The 16,911-nt window shown below is 45.7% G+C and overlaps 1 protein-coding gene across 1 annotated transcript in view; it reads left to right on the plus strand.

Annotated features, from left to right (window-relative positions):
• The window catches only part of ATAD5 (ATPase family AAA domain containing 5), an 84,281-nt gene extending 75,948 nt beyond the window's left edge, over nucleotides 1–8,333 (plus strand). The window contains exons 20-23 of the mRNA XM_088468565.1: nucleotides 1,392–1,567; nucleotides 1,931–2,727; nucleotides 2,891–3,049; nucleotides 7,588–8,333. Of these exons, the coding sequence (XP_088324691.1) occupies nucleotides 1,392–1,567; nucleotides 1,931–2,727; nucleotides 2,891–3,049; nucleotides 7,588–7,666 (1,211 nt within the window). The 3' untranslated portion in view covers nucleotides 7,667–8,333. The remainder of the gene's footprint in view (nucleotides 1–1,391; nucleotides 1,568–1,930; nucleotides 2,728–2,890; nucleotides 3,050–7,587) is intronic.
• Nucleotides 8,334–16,911: the final 8,578 nt, after the last annotated feature.

Raw genomic sequence — 16,911 nt, forward strand, 5'->3', positions numbered from 1 at the left:
TTGAACTATATCTCAGCTGGCCATTGCTTTGGGGATTGCTTTGAAAATTTGGCAGGCAAATATAGGAGTGACAGTCTGTCGGTAAAAAGATGAGTGCATGCTCCATTCGCTTTGTAGGTGCCTCTTAGGGGTGGGGTGGTGCAGGTCCTTGACACAGGGGAATCCCCTCCCTTTTTTTTTTTTTCTAGTTGTCCCCATAGAATTAATTTTCTGGTAGTCCGTGTGATCACAGGATAATGGCCCCTACACTGCAAAAATCTAAGGAAGTCTAGTAATGCAAGATCTGTCCCATTCTGGGTTCCATTAATTCAGGGGCACCCATGTTTGAAAGAGGTTATAATTTTATTTTTTTTTCTTTCTTTTTAACATGATTATTTTAGTTTTTCAAAAATAGGAAAAATACAGAGATATGTGCATAAGGGGCATAGAAAAGTAAAATGCTTGAATTCTACAATTAACACGGTCTACAAGAAAATATAGAGAAATATGTGTCATTAGATGCCAAGGCACAAATCAAAATTGGCTATAAATAACATTATAAAACAAAATGAAGACTATGAAAATTGTAAAAACATAGGAGGAAAGAAGGTGAAGGAATAAAAAGAGAAGAGGGGGGGGGGACAGGATGAGTAAGGATGTGGCCTGTTTGGGTCTATGTTATAGATTAGGGCAGTTTAAGCAAACAGTCCCAAATTATGAAGGAAAAAAAATTGCCATGGTAGAATAGATAAATGGTAAGAAAGAGGTTATTTGTTTAGAATTTTGCTTCCCTTAGTGGTTATCGCCACAAGTTTTCCTTAGGTAGGAGAGTACATTAATTGTTCCATATCTCCATCATACTGGCACAACAACATGATTGTACCCTCTTTTATAAAAGGTGAGTCCCTCTTTTCAATGATAAGCCCCCTTTTTTGTTATCTAGTGATCGCATATGATCACCAGGCAATGACACCCAACACTACACATAACATTACATTTTTGACAGATCAGGGAGGGGATCTACTGGCCAGATTTCCCCATCCTGGGTAATATAAAAACAAAAAGGGGGTCCCTTCAGTTAATGTAGTAGATTTGCTAATAATATTCCTTGATGAGCTACAATATTATTCTTAAGCATTATATGTATTTAGTCTAAGATGGAGAGAACTAGTATAAGAGAAAACATTACCATTTTTAAGTGCAAATTTTATTATGCAAATGTATATGCAGATACCTGCTTTTCTGCTGTTTTGGAAAGGTGAGTTAATGCTGAAGGAAGATCTACAAAGTATTTCTTTGGTGCTGATAAAATATACACATTGCTTTTAGGTTACGATTCTACCATAGAAAACAGGTGGCTTTTGTACATCTTGAACTATTGCAGTCAAGATACTTTCTTGTGTTTTTGTCAGGTAAGCACAGGAAATTGACATCTGCTACAGTGAAGGATGTTGGGACTTCTTGCAGCAATGTTGAATCTGAAATTGCTTTAAAAGACCTTCCAAGAATTAACTTTGGTTGTGCTGAAAACTTGATGGGTCTGAATAATATAATTGCTCCGTCCGAAGGCTTATTATCATTTGTAAAGGTGAGATGTAGATAAAATGAGACTGGAACGTGTGAAATTTGCTGAATATACAGATCAATTGAGAGTTTATATTACTCTGTCTAATCAACCTGATGAAAGTAAATTATTGTGCAGAGAAAAAATACTGTGCTGACTGTAGATTCTGGTCAATGTCTTCCTATGAGTATATTATGCAATTGTTTTTTAGCTGTCTACACTGCAAACATCAACTTTTTAACAGCTTTGTTAATTTCTCTTGTAAAAGTTCTTGATCTCCTGATAAGTTAATTGAAATAATAGTAGTATGCTCTAATATTGAATGAATTCTAACCAGTAGAAAATAGTTATTTTAAATAATAACAGAATGACTGACTTATATTTAAGGGTAAAATCATGGAGACTGAGGAATGGGACAAGATCCTACAGCTGCTAACAGAGTTTCAAATAAGAAGAGTTGATTTTATAACCAGTAACCTAGAATTCCTTCTACCCTTACCTCTGCGCATAGAGGAGCCACAAACCACTTCCCCATGTGAGATCACTGACATGGACTGTCCCAACACGGATGGAAACATCAAGGTGTCAGTACAGATGAAGCACAAAAAGAAGCTGGTGCTTCTGAATGACAGTGACTTGTTTGAAAGTGGTGATAACTCTCTCGATGATGTACTCTCTTTGGCCTCAGACAAAACAATTCCTAGTGAAGTTGAAGTCAACAATATTTCCTGTTTGAATGATGCAGTAAAACAACTTTCTGGAACTGCTTTTGCGAAGAGAAAACTATTGCCAGAAGACTGCAAATCTTCCCTCCTGGTGTATCACTGCCTGGATTCGTTGGCAGATTTTGCAGACAACATGTCTTCACTAGATTGCTCTACAGGTTACAGAACTGGCCAAGCTGACATGTGCAGCCGTAACTGGACAGAAAGCCGATTAAAACATGGTCTTTGTGATGGCCTGCGAGCAGAAACCAATGACTTGTGGAGCACTCAGAGCTGCAGTGAAATTCGGGCACTCATAGAAGCACTCTCCTTTCGCAAGTGTTCTTCTGAACTTTCTAAAGCTTTGGACTCTCTGGAATTGTGCATGCAGTCTGGAAAAGATCCAACGGAAGAACTTACCCTGCCAGTCACTAAAGCCCGAGAAGAGGTGCATTTTGGGCATGCTGCCAATACTAGAAAGTAAGCAATTAGTCTACTGTATTTTACTTCAGTGGTGGTTCTGAAATCAAGTTAAGACTTTTACTGAGTCTATGCTTATTGGACTGTAGATTAAAGTGCCTTTTGTCTATCTATGCTCAGATGTTGATGTGCTTTTGTTAATCTGTTCTATGTGGTTTTTTAGTGTATCAGAGAGCAGGTCATCCATTGTGAAAACCGTGTTATCCAACAGAGCATTTGTCAGCCTGGGGAACAGACAAGAGAATGTTACAGAATATCTTCCCACCCTCCGCACTATTTGTCGGTTACAAAAGACAAAAGAAGAAGGGAAGACTAAACGAAGGTAATATTATGTATTTTACATATGTCAAACTACAGTGGCTACCAATAACTGATGCCAGGGCCTGAGGACTGTTTCATATATATCTATCTAATAAAAGTTTGGAAGGTATCTTCTATTAAATTGCACATGGCTATTGAATAATTTCAGACCTGTAAATCAAACAGAAGGAGGTTTTATTTAGGGAGATACTATCAGTGGCGGATTTTACCTAAGGGCTGCGAGCTACAGCCCCCCCAGTAAAATCCTCCACTTCAGTGAGCCAGTACAGTCCGTGACTGCACTGGCTACACACTGACTGGAGGTGGTTTCCTATTGGAAGCGCCACCTGCCAGTCACGCACAGGACAGGCAGCCCCAGGAGGAGTTGTCTCCTCCCCCTGGGACTGCCAGTCCGGGCTGCCATAAGCAGAGAGCGGCTTCCTGTAAGCCGCTGCTCTGCCTTTTGGGCAGCCCTACAGGGCTTCTCGGGGCTGCTAGCAATGCAGCCCTGAGAAGCTGGTCTAGTGTTATGTGCATGCGTGGTGCTACTGCCTTTCATGCGCAAGTACCGAGGCCTGACATTCATTGTGCAGGTGCTGGGACCAGAAGCTGCAGCAGCCCCCCTCAGGTAAGAGGGCAGCAGTCGCTGGATACTATAAAACAAATATAATCCCATAAAGCTAGGTCACAAGACAGTTTGGATCTAGTACACAGTCTGTTGCTTCCCCAGTTGGTTGTATGCACTGGATTGTGATGATCTAATCCTGGCTACTCCATAGAGATACGTTTTATATATAAAAAAGTGATTAGTGCCTTTTAGTAATTCTATTTGAACAAAGTACAAAACCATGTGAAATGTGTAACTTTTCCTTCAGAGGCAGGTAAGTCATTTTTTCAGAGCACTGGAAAAAGAACAGGCTCCTCTCTAGCATCCAGATCCATTTATCTTGCACCTTGTGTTTGAGGACTTCATATGGCTTTTGTCCTCTTAAAATATATCTACCTTTCTCTTTCATCCATTGGTGGGCACTGAAACAATGGTGTATAGAAGTGGCTGTAGGAGTTTTGGACACTTAAAAAATGTTCATTTAACCACTTGCCTGGCATGGTTGCATCAGATGTGACCACACCAGGCTGGCCTTTCCCTGACGTGGTCGCATCTGATGCGACCAGTCAAACGCCTTGTGGGCGGTTGTTGAAAGCTAATCTTCCAGCAGCCGCCAGCCTCAGAGGAACCTCCCAGCCCCTCTGAACCCATGGCTGCTCCCCTATTCTGTCCCGATCACTGTGTCCAGCAGCCTGATGGAACACCCCGCCGGCAGCCACCGGGGTAATGTGATAAAAGGAGCCGGTCTGCTCCTGTCTATACCTGGCGGATGCTCTTCTTTGCAGCCACCGGGGTTGTGTGAAAAAGGAGCTGACCTGCTCCTGTGCAATCCCGGCGGCTGTTCCCTGCAGCAGCTGGGGTATTGTGATGAATTGAGCTAGTCTGCTCCTGTCTCTACCCGACGGCTGCTCTTCCCTGCAGCTGCTGGGGTAGTATAAAGGAGGAGCCAGACTGCTCCTGTGTAGGAAATAGTTGCCAGGGTAATGTGATAAAAGGAGTCCCCCACCCCAGTGACTGAAGGTTCTCAGTCCCTATTTGCATTGCAGAAAGGCAGGGGGTAGGGACGGCCATCGACTATCGGTGATTAACCACTAATGGTCGATGGTTTTGCCATCAATGGGGGATAACCAATGGTTCTCTCCCAGCGATGCCACACATCCAGTCAATGGTTTTGTTTTTTTTGTTTTTTTCTTCCATCTCTTCAGTGCTGTGACACGGAGAGTAGCCCCACCCCTGACTGATTGGTCCGCCACCCCTTGAGTCAGAGAGGAGGGATGTCCATCGGTGGGTGAAATAATCAATGGTTTATACCATCGAGTTTTGCCACCAATTGTGCCATCCCTAGATAGCAGTGCCTCTGCTCCCGCCGTGTGCAGCGATTTTCCAATATATAAGAAAATCAATATTTTTTTACATCGATATTAGTATTGATGGTTCTATGAATCTTCTTGATCATGGTTAAATAGTTTGTTGATGCACAGTATACCATAAAAATGGCTATTTGTGTTATTTTTATAAAATTGAGTGGGATATATGTTAATTTGACGTTCTTGACCTAATTCAATCATAAAAAAAAAAAATAACAATTTCTGAGCAGTTTTTGGAAAAAATATTAGTCAGTTAAGTCCCTCTCTTTGGTGGAAATATAATAGGCTCCGGTTTTCTGGTCTTGGCACTAATCAGGAGATATAGCCATTAGATTTAAAGCGACAATTTAGTTTTAATGCAAGAATAACCTGATTTTTCTCCTTCGTCCACTAGGGGACACTGGAGTTTCATTGGGGGTATAGACGGGTGATGAGTGGAGCCTGGCACTGCTTTTAGAATTTTTAAGTTGGCTTCTCCCCCTCTATACCACACTAGACTCAGGTTAGACTATGTGCCCAAGGGAGCCGGGTGCTTTTTAGGCTGTGTCTGTTGGCTTTTTCTGTATTGTTATTCACTGAAGACTACACAGGCAGACTGTAAACTGGGAACCACATGAGGGACTGCAACCTGGACAGCTTGCAGGGGTAAGTATGCCACAATCCCCCCCTTGATTTAGCAGGTGGGGTGGGTGTTTTTCACAGTTGCGGTTTCTTCCCCTAGAGCAGCGCTTAGGCAGCGGCAGTTGTTTAACAGTACAGCTCCCGGAACACACCGACCCCAAAGTACTAGCGATCAGCAGATACCGCCATGCAGCACTGTCCCTGGCCTGGCACACAAGCAATAGCAGCAGTGTCCATAGTCAGCTAACACTGGATATTTTTTACTTTTAAGATTGCGTAGAGGCTAGGAGTTGGGGCGTAGCGGCGTCACTGCCAATCCCGCACCCCTGCGCGGATGCTGCGCTGGGGGCCTCGCCCTTATGCCTCAGAGATCCCCATTGGCCCGCCCATCCTGACAGCCCAGGAAGGGAATGAACTACCCCTCCATGCTTGGCGCGCTCCCACATGCGGACACCCACCATTTTCTGAGCACATCACTGCACACCAGTAGCAGCAATCCCGGACGCCAGCATCTCAGACAGGCTCCGTATCCTAAGAGGTGGATACAAGCACCATGAGTTGCACTGCGGGAGTTGTGTACGACAGCATTGCAGGGTATAGCCACTGCAAGTCTGTGGGAATCTCTCCCTAAGTACACACCTCCCTCTCTAACTGCTACTGTGCTTTTCTACTCTCTGTACTGCCTGTTCTCACTAGCTAGTATGTTCTGTGTACAATTCTGTGTGCTGCCTATTATCACGAGTTAGTGTTTGTTTTTTTTCTGTGTGCTGCCTCTTGCATTAACTAACAGATACTGAGTTTCTGTTTGCTGATTGTCCTGTTTGTTTGAGTGCTGTGCATCTCCCTTGCTGGTACTCAGCCGTTCTATGTGTGCACAGATGGCAGGTAAGGGAGCTCCATCAGATAAGGGTAATGCCTCTCAGAAGGTTTTTGCCTGCTCTAGGAACAAGAAGAAATTCTCGCAGGCTCGCTCAGAGTGCAGGGCTCTGAGAGTTCTGTCCCTGCTGATACTCTGCCCTGTGTGGCTACCTTAGCAGGAGCTGTGTCTGAGCTGTCTCATGAATTAACCGCCGCCTCACAGTAGTACCCCTAATTCATATTCTGCCACACTGTTGCCCCAAAGTCGTCATATGCCACACATTAAGAACCAAATTCATATTATGCCGGTACAGCTTACCAACCCAAGAAGAAACTGGAGAAGAGTAGTACCCCAATCAGTAGAGGAGAAAATGAAGCAGCTGGGTGCAGACAAAACAATGAAGGCATCCAGACTGTGAACTCATTAGAGGACCCAGCTGAGGATCCAACACGCACTGTGTGAGAAGCTTGCAACATCCATTTCAGCAGTCAGACATTACACAACATGTTTTGTTGTCCCTCCTTTGCGGGATTAACAAGCTGCTCCTATTCTGGGACTGGCAGTGTTGAGCTTCCTTGGGGATACCGTTCCTCCTTCATTGTGCCGGCAGTGCTGCAGCGGCAGGGAGAGAAGGACAGGACTCCATCTAGGGTACCCACTTGGGGGCATCTTTCATGGGCAGAACAGAGAAAGCATAGCCACATTGATTCGGGCGGGCACGCACTCCTCTGTCATGTGACAGGCATGCAATGTCCTACCCACTCCAAGCTGTAACCACCTTCAGCACTTTTTTTTTTTTTTTTAAACAATTCACTTAATTAGTAATGAACCAGTGACAACCTGCTGCCAAGGATTTACCGAGCCCTGTGTTAAGGTACATTAGAGTTGTGAAGGTGGCTTAGTTGCCAAAAGCACCTTTTTTGCCTGCTCTTACTAAATATATGCAGCTTCCAGACCATAGCCCCGATCATTAGCACTGCAGTTACTGCTCACAGACCCAGAACTACTGTCTTTTGTGGCAGCTAAATCATTTGTCAACTATTTTGTTACTGAATGTTAATCAATGACATTGTAGTAACATTCTCTCCTTTGTAATATCTCCACAGATTTCTTCACTATTTAGAGGGAATTCATCTTGAGTTACCAAAAACGACGCTGAACAGACTGGCAGCTGACTTTCCATAACCTTCAACTGCATTGTGTGTAGAAATGGTGGTGACTTGCCCAGTTGTGTGTTGTATAGTGAAGGAATCATGTACTTCCTTGTTTGTACCTAGGACTTGTACCTTAACCATATAAAGACTTTCCACTGGAATATTTTACACTTCATTTTATTTATCAAGTAATGACTTTATTCTTCACAAGCATGTGTTCTAATCTGCAGTTAATTTATTCATGCCTGGAAATGTAATGTTTAAGTTCTGAATCAAATGATATACGCAGCTACTTTTGGGATAAACTTGTGTAAGAAAAAAATAAAGCATATTTTAAGGCAGTTTACCATGAGAAAATGATGAGTGTTTTTAGAGGGTAAATTAAGACCCTGACAGAATATTGTGTATTTCTACCCTAAACATGACCGTTTTGACAGCATACGAAGTCTCAGCCTTTCAGTGGCTATATGAACTTCGGATAATTGAATATAATCTCCTGGATTCTGGGGTTTCCTGCCAAAAAGAATTGTAACATATTTAATAGCATGCACCCTGCATTGTATAGATCTGTACAGCTTTGTTTTTACTGGCCCAGAGTTTCGAATGTGTTCTAAAGCTGACTTTTTTTAATAGATTTTTTTTTTAATGCTTCTGGAATATTAAAGGAGGTTTTTAATAAAGACCCATCTACCTCTGTACATGAGGTGTGTTTTTCTTTGATATGTAACTTGCTACGTCTCACTGCATTTGGAAAACTGTATACAAGGATATAGTATAGGAATTATATTATTTTTATTATAGTTTATTATACTTGGTTTTATAGATGTGAGGCACAGGAAAAACCCTGAATACACCTGTATTGTTAAAGCAAAGTCAGAGAAAAAGGGAAAGATATATGCTGACAGTATAGAGAGGGAAACAAACGGGCAGTGCTAGCATAAGTCACATACAATGCAGAAATAACCTATAACTGCAATATCAGGGAGAGAGGTATGTAGGGGGACCGGACCCTGCGTTTCCCTGAGAGAGTTGTGGCTGTGCCTGAGAGAAAATGGCCGAAGGAGGAGAGCAGCTCAGGGAAGAGAGACCTCAGTGGAATGGTGCCCTGAGGGGAGGGGCCGCTTTAATGGGGGAAAGCTGATCTCCCCATGCTGATTGTTTACCCACCGGGACTCTGGATTCCTGCTCCATATATACCCTGTGGTCTAGTGGATCACATTGGTCGGAGCCTGTGTCTACACTCAGCGCCTCTGGCCTGTCCCCTGAGACCGGAGGTATGACTGCCAAATCGTGGGTCATGCCTTACCTGTCCCCTTAATGTCTGGGTTGCAACCTGGGTCCGTCCGCGGGGCTGGCTAGCGAGGACCCCGGGATGCTCACAGAAATCCCTAGCCGAAACTGGCAGCGTGGCGCCCAGAGGGGTGTCGGAGCGGTAGCACAGACGTACTGTGGTCAGTCTGCTGCTGCATGCTCGGTATACAAAAATATAAATACGTAAAATCATAAAAATAAAAGTTATTTGGGCTGCATAAAGCTTACCCGACTCCGGACGGGCAGCGACGAAACTGAGGCGCCTTGGGGGGCGGGGTATAGGGGGATGGACAGATGCATCCTGGGAGCTAAAGCTTTAACTGCATGGTGTCCGGTCCTCAACCACCACCTACACCCCCAAGGTCTCCCTATGGACTTTGAAGAAATAGAGTTAACAAAGGTAAATTTTACCATAACACTCATTATTTTTATTATTATTTATGGAGGGTTTTGTTTTAAAAGAGCACAAAACATTTAACATAACAATAAATGTGTGGCCATGAGGTTTCCTCTATTGTCTTCACCATACAATTTACTGAAACAATACAGTGGTCTTCATGACAGGTACAGTAACAGCTCTTTATAGTCAAGCTACTGCAAGATTTTGCCATTTCTTTGGGCTCTCTTAGTTACAAATGTCAACATTTTATATTCACATACAATTTTATATATTTTGGTTTCATTTGTTAGAAACTAAAATATTATGTACTAATGAGTATTAGACCAGATATGTGGGAAGGTAAGTGATTACCATTGTTTAAGTATCCGTTTAGAAATGCGGCAGTGTGGAGTTTCACGCTGACACATTGCTTCTGCCGACTGAATACATATCAATTGAAAGCCTCGTCAGCTTTATTAGTATGGAGGAGAAACTGCCCCAAACAAGAACAGGGTAAGCAACAGTCATGATATTCTGTTGCTTTATTTTACGTTTGTTTTTCTATTTAGCACTATTTTCTAATCATTGGTAATGGGTCTGAGACAAAGGAAAGGACCTTATCTAAGTCACAAATAAACCTCTATGCCAGTGGTTCCCAAACGGTGTACCGTAGTACCCTGGGGTGCCTCAGCTTGGTGGTCCAGCACCAAATCAAATTCTTTATGGTCAATGTAATGTAAATATGTGGACAAACAGAAGGACAAACCTGTTCACCACCACATAACCTAAGGATGACAGGTAGCACAATTTTTAGTTAAGTGTTTTTTCTTTTTCTCCTGAATTTCTAACTTTTGGCTTAGGGGTGCCTTAAAAACAATGCTGATACTCTAGGGTGCCGTGATTCAAAAAAGTTTGGGAACCACTGGTCTATGCCCTACTCAAAAATGAAATTTTCTAGAGCGGTTTTAACAAAGTTCATGGGAAAGCATTTTTTTTTTTACAAGAGAATGGAAGTGCTTTCTTATCAAAAGGTGTCCTTGGGTACAGCGGAGATGTGCCACAGACTTAGACAGGAATGCTGTTAATTTACCGACGGCCGGGAAGCCGGCTGCTGAAATCCCGATCAGCGTGAGAAGACCGGTCCTGGAATCCTGACATGGCTGGAGATGCCAATGCCGGCATCCCAATTATAAGTATAGCAGGGCCGGGTAGGTGTTAGCTGCTTTGGGGGGGTAGGGGAGGGTTAGGTTTAGGTACTTACTGTGAGGGTGTGGGGTAGGGGGTGAAAAGGGCAGGGGAGCAGTACTTACTGTTACCCCATCGGGATTCTAGTCATCGGGATGCAGCTGTCAGTCTATTGAAAGCCGGCATCCTGACTGTCGGGATATCAAACCCAATCAAACATTAGGGAAATTCTAACTTAAGAAAAAATGTTATCTACAGTGCACACATTTGGTAGAGAATATTTCAGTCATTCACATCAGTCCCTGCCACAATGAACGTACAATATATATTCCCTATCACATGTACTAATGTACAGTAGGGTTATTAATTTTCTTTTCTTTTTTTTTTTTTGGTCCGAAGCCAATTCACCTACAGATATCTTTTTAGATTGTGGGAGGAAACTGGAGTACCCAGAGGAAACCAATGCAAGCACGAGGAGAAAATACAATCTCAACACAGGACCTTGGTGGAAATTGAACCCAAACGTTCAGTGCTGGAAGGCAGTAATGATCAATATGGCAACTGTGCTGTCTGTGGCAAACATTTACAATGCCTGTTTGCACTTTCAGAAAAGATTTGTGGGTTATGTCTTAGTACATGTTTAGATATTCAGACACTTGTCCATTATCAATCACCAACAGGCAAAAGGGGTATCTTCAGAAGAGAAGTACATACTTTACTACTATGTTCAGAAAGCAATAAGGCAGTACTATTTGCAGTCTATATAGCAGCAACAAACAATATGTTGCACTCTTGTGCTTAGGTACTGATCAATCTGGTATCTCTTGATTGTACTGTTATGGTCTTGGGCATATAGTGCTGATGGCGGCAGCAGCAGAAAATTCTAGAGTGACCAGATGTTTTGTCAGGTACACAGATAAAAGGACAGAAACTGGCTGCCTTTTCAGTAAAATGGTAATTTGTTGTGTTCCCATCAATACCAATGATATCAAAAGTAATAAAATGAAAGTGATTTTGGCCACACAGTATGGTTCTCTCAGGCTTTGCAACTAGCTGTGAAAATGCCTTGAGACTTTCCACTTCAACCAGATCTAATCCAACTAGGGGCCGTATTCAATTGCCGGTGAAAAGTTTCCACCAATGTCATTTCGCTAGGCAGAAACTTATCCCCATATTCAATTCCAAAGACTTTTCGCCAGTGTGAAAAGTCTGCGCCTTGTGACCAGTGGAAGATTCGCTCTGAATGGAGGCGGAAAAAAGTGCAGAATTTGTAGGATTTTTAAACACACTTCTGCGAATTTTAACCATGTTTGCACCCATTTTCATGTACCCCAAATTTGCTGGGACTACTTATTTTTGCAAAAACAAAACTGCTAAATGCTATTCTTCACCACTTATGCAAAGACGCTAAATAGCACCAATTGAGAACATTTAAGCACCCCAAATACCTTCAGCGGGGATATCCATAGTGATCCCCCATGTCAGTGCATCTTTTGGGGATTGTCAGGCTGACTTCCCCAAATCTGACAGCACTTTTAGACAATTTGAGTTTCGCCAGAACGTATTCGCGCGTCCTTTTCAATTTAATAGGGCGAAAAGCGGGAATGAGCGCGATACTTTTCCGGAGGCAAAACTAGCGATGACGGCGAAATCTCCGGCATGCAAAAAGTCTGGGACTTTTCGCCGGCAATTGAATACGGCCCTAGGTCAGATATGCAGTTGAAACAAGATTTTGGAGGAGGGCTGTCTGGCTGTTAATAGATGACTTAAACACCAGGGTTTCTCATGTAAAATAATTTACAGAGTCAACAAACCTGTTCGCATAGGATTTGGGACATATTCTGCACTTAGTGCTCTGAAAGAAAAAAAAAAATTATAACTTCAACACTGGACTTCATTCAAGATGGTCTTGGCAGGAAACTGTAAATACCTAGTGTGAGCTCTGGGACTCACTATTGCATAAAAAGTAGCCGCTAATGAGCATGTCATGATATTCTTCCAGACAGCAAAGTGTAAATTTTTTTTCTTTAATAAGTCAATATATACTGTGTATGTGTATGTATGTATGTGTATATATATATATATATATATATATATATATATATATATATATTTCTACTTCAGGGTCCACAGGGTTGACCTTGGGTTATAGCTGGATCTGGATCGACGGGCACCACGCAGTTAAAGCTTTCACTGCTCCCAGGATGCACTTGGGTCCGTCCTCTATACCCCGAGCCACAGGCACCTCAGTTTTAGTTGGTGCCCGGCCGGAGTCGGGTCACCCTGTTGCAGTGGGGCTGCAGGAGCAGCCCCATAGCTTTATTTTAAGATAAATTTTTTATTTTTTTTCTTCTTTTTTTTACACTATCAGAGCGGCAGCGTCAGACTGTCCTTTAGGACGTCCATGCTGCCGCTCCTCCCCGCTGGCGCCGCGACGCCAGTACAGATCTGGGAATCGCGGCGGGACCCCAGAGTCTGTACTAGCCGGGCTCTGGGGACTCCCTGTGACTGCTGCCGGATCGCCGGGGATCAGGTAAGCCGCGGGTCGCTGCGTGCGGTGGCCTGCAGATACTTTAACATGCAGTCAGAAGTCTCTGGGGACAGAACGGAGGCGCTAGCAGCGGCGGCGGGCTCCCCCTCTATAGAGGAATACCCTGTGTGTCCGCTAGACCACCAGGGTGATAGGCTGGAAGCGGGACTGGTAACCCAGGGGTTAAATCCTAGCCAGGGGAGGCAGCCTTCCCTGTCAAGCGGCTCCTCAGCTCAGCGTGCCTTTCAACACACAGTCTGGCGTCGCTGAGCTGCTACTATCTCTCGGCGACTCCTCTGAGGTCTCCGGCGGCCATCTTTACTGACGGGCATCGCAGACTCCCAGGCGGTATCAAGTGGACCGGTCCCCCTGTGTACATCCCCCCTGCTAAAGGACAGTGTACACAGCGCTATAGCCCTCCCAGACACTGAATCTGGGCGGTTGATTGTAGCGGAAGGTGCAGTGAGTATAACTTTTCTGCATTGTATGTGACTATTGCTAGTGCTGCCTGTCTGACTTATTTCTACTTACTGTCAGCTTATACCTATCCCTTTCCTTCTACGGCCCGGCAGGTGTGTGGGGGAAGGGCGTTTTTCTGATACCCTCACTTATATAAATCAAGTATTTGTGGGTCAGTCACATACTGTTGTGTGCTACACAGTACCATATCTGGGCTGTTTGTGTTGCATACTGGTGAGTGCGCGGGTGTTAACACCGTAATTCCTCTGGTGATACGTATTTTTCGTGTATTTACGGTATGTCTGATGAGGAGACTGAGCACTCTGTGGCTCCTGTGTTGTTTTCCTGCAGACGCTGTGCTGCGGGAATTGATGGGGAGGATTTATCTCAGGATGGTCTGTGCGGGCGGTGCCAGCTGGTACCGGGTCCCTCTAAACCCTGTTTCACAGGACCCTCCTTGGGCGATGTTTTCACAGGTGCTGGCGTCCATGCGGACCGGTTATCTGTCCCATCAACGGTACCTTCTAGGGCGTTGCCCCAGCCCACCATCCCCCGTTCCCCGGGTATTCCGCAAATATTGCAGTCTCCCCCCGCAGCCCAGACTGTGGGTCCTTATTCAGGACTGCCTGTGTATGTCCAGTCTCCTCCTGTGACACAGCAGTCTGTGGTGCCTTTTCAGAGTTTTCCTCAGACGGCTCCTCCACCTTGGGTGGATGTTCTCTCCAGCTCTGTACAGAGTCTGGCGGCCTCATCCTCAGCGTTTCAGTCGATGTTGCAGAGTGATGTGCCACCACGGGCGTCCAAACGTCCTGTCGTGAGTTCACTGGCTGCGCAGTTGTCGGACTCGGAAGTGTCCTCAGATGACGGAGAGATCCATGAGGACTCAGCCTCCACCTCCTGCCCCATGGCATCAGAGTCAAAGTCCTCTATTAATGTTCCAGCATTAGTTGGGGCGGTGCGGGCTATCCTCCATATAGAGGATGATGCGCCGGCTCCTAGGTCGAAGTTTCCTAATTTTAAAAAAGCCAAGGTAACTTCGAATGTGTTTCCCCTGTCTGATCAATTAACGGATAATATGGCGGCGGCCTGGCAATTACCCAGTAAGAGGTTCCTTCCTCAGCAGAGGTTGGCGTCAAATTATCCTTTTCCTGAAGCTCATTGCAGGAAATGGGAGACTCCGCCGGCGGTGGATTCCCACGTCACCCTCTTGATCAAAAGCGCAACGCTGCCATTGCCGTCTATCTCCTCTTTAAAGGATCCCACGGACAGGAAGGTGGAGACTTGTTTGAAGTCCATTTACTCTCTTTCCGGGGGGCAGTGGCTCGCCCGTCCATGGCTATCTCCTGGGTGGCTAAAGCCATTGAGAACTGGGCCAATGCCTTGGAGGATACCTTTACTGACGATGCTCCGGATATCCAGAGAGCGTTAGTGGGACAGATGAGGGATGCGGCTTCCTATATTGGGGAAGCGTCTTTGGATGCCAGCCTGCTAACTTCTAGGGTTTCGGCTGCAGCTGTGTCTGCTCGGCGGTCCCTGTGGCTGAGATCCTGGAGGGCTGATGCAGACTCTAAAAAGGGTCTTGAGGCCTTGCCTTTTAATGGAGAATTGCTATTTGGTCCAGATTTGGACAAAATAGTTGATACCTTGGCTAAGTCCAAGTCGGCTTTCCTCCCTCTCGGCCTCTGCGCCGGCTAAAGTGAGGAGCTCTGCTTTTCGGGTTCAGGGTAAGGCCAAGGGTCAGTCCTTCCCGAGACATTCGGCGACCAAGGCCGCACCCAAGCCCAAGAAGCAGGCATGGAGTGCTCGGCGCCCTTCTTCCAAGCAGGAGGTAAACCTGCTGGCTGATGGGACGGGCCTCTCTCTGGGGGACCCCAGAGTGGGAGGCCGACTTCTCCAATTCGCCCAGTGTTGGCACAATACCACCACGGATGCCTGGGTTCGAGAAGTAGTCTCTCAGGGGTACGCCCTGTCTTTTCGGTTCAGGCCGCCCCACCTGTTTTTCTGCACGAGTCCTTCTCTGGACAAGACCAAAGCTGTCCAGATTCAGGTAGCTATAGAATCCTTGCTACAAGCAGGGGTCATTGTTCCTGTTCCACAGTCTCAGCGCGGGACGGGGTACTATTCTACTGTTTCTGGTGCATAAACCCAATGGTTCTCATCGCCCTATCCTGAATTTGAAGTCTCTGAACGCATACCACAGAGTTCCCAAGTTCAGGATGGAAACGTTACGTTCCATCATTCTGGCAATGGAACCCGGGGATTACATGGTCTCCCTCGATATCCAGGACGCCTATCTCCATGTGCCCATAGCACCGGCACATCAGCGGTATCTGAGGTTTGCTATCCTGAACCATCACTACCAGTTTCGGGCGTTGCCTTTCGGCCTTTCCACGGCTCCGAGGGTGTTCACCAAGGTGATGGCAGTTATGGCTGCCCACCTTCGGGGTCAGGGTATACGGCTGCTGCCGTACCTGGACGATCTTCTGCTGCTGGCAAGCTCCCCGGAGGTGCTTCTTTGACATCTCCACCTGACCATTGCTTGTCTTCAAGCACACGGGTGGTTGATAAATTGGAAGAAGTCATCTCTGATCCGAACACAACGGATGGTCCATCTGGGAGCACTTCTGGATTCTTGTCAACAAAGGATTTTCTTGACTCCGGAAAAGGTGTCTTCCCTTCAACTGAGGATACACAGTTGCCTGAGCAGTGGAAGGGTGTCAGTCCATTCGGCAATGAGAGTCCTGGGGTCCATGGTGTCGGCATTCGACAGGGTGGAGTTTGCCCAGTTCCATTCCAGGCCCCTGCAGGGGCAGATTCTTTCGGAGTGGAACGGGTTATCTCACCGGATCCGTTCTCAGATGCTGGTCTTGTCCCCGGATGTGCGCCGGTCTCTGGCGTGGTGGCTTCAGTCAGCTCATCTCATCCAGGGTCGCCCCTTTTGGATCCCGGACTGGGTTCTGCTTACGACAGATGCCAGTCTCCGGGGTTGGGGGGCAGTGACCGGCTCGTTGTCTCTTCAGGGCCGTTGGTCGGCAGAGGAAGCCATCCTTCCCATAAACATTCTAGAGCTGCGGGCAGTGTACAGTGCTCTACTGTCATCAGGCACCGTTCTTCACAGAAGAGCAGTTCAGGTGCAATCAGACAACGCTACTACAGTGGCGTACATAAATCACCAGGCAGGGACTCGCAGTCGAGCTGCGATGTCGGAGGTGTCTCAGATCCTGGCTTGGGCAGAGTGCCACCTTCCGGCAATCTCGGCAGTCTTCATCCCAATTGAGGGAGTCCTCAATTGGGAGGCGGACTTCCTCAGCCATCACATGTATCCCGGGGAATGGTCGCTTCACCCAGAGGTGTTTCAACTTCTCGTGGACAAATGGGGACTGCCGGAGTTGGACCTGATGGCCTCCCGTTA

This window comes from Taudactylus pleione, unplaced genomic scaffold (genome assembly GCF_031769625.1).
Source record: "Taudactylus pleione unplaced genomic scaffold, aTauple2 ptg000012l, whole genome shotgun sequence".
NCBI classification, from domain to species: Eukaryota; Metazoa; Chordata; class Amphibia; order Anura; family Myobatrachidae; genus Taudactylus; species Taudactylus pleione.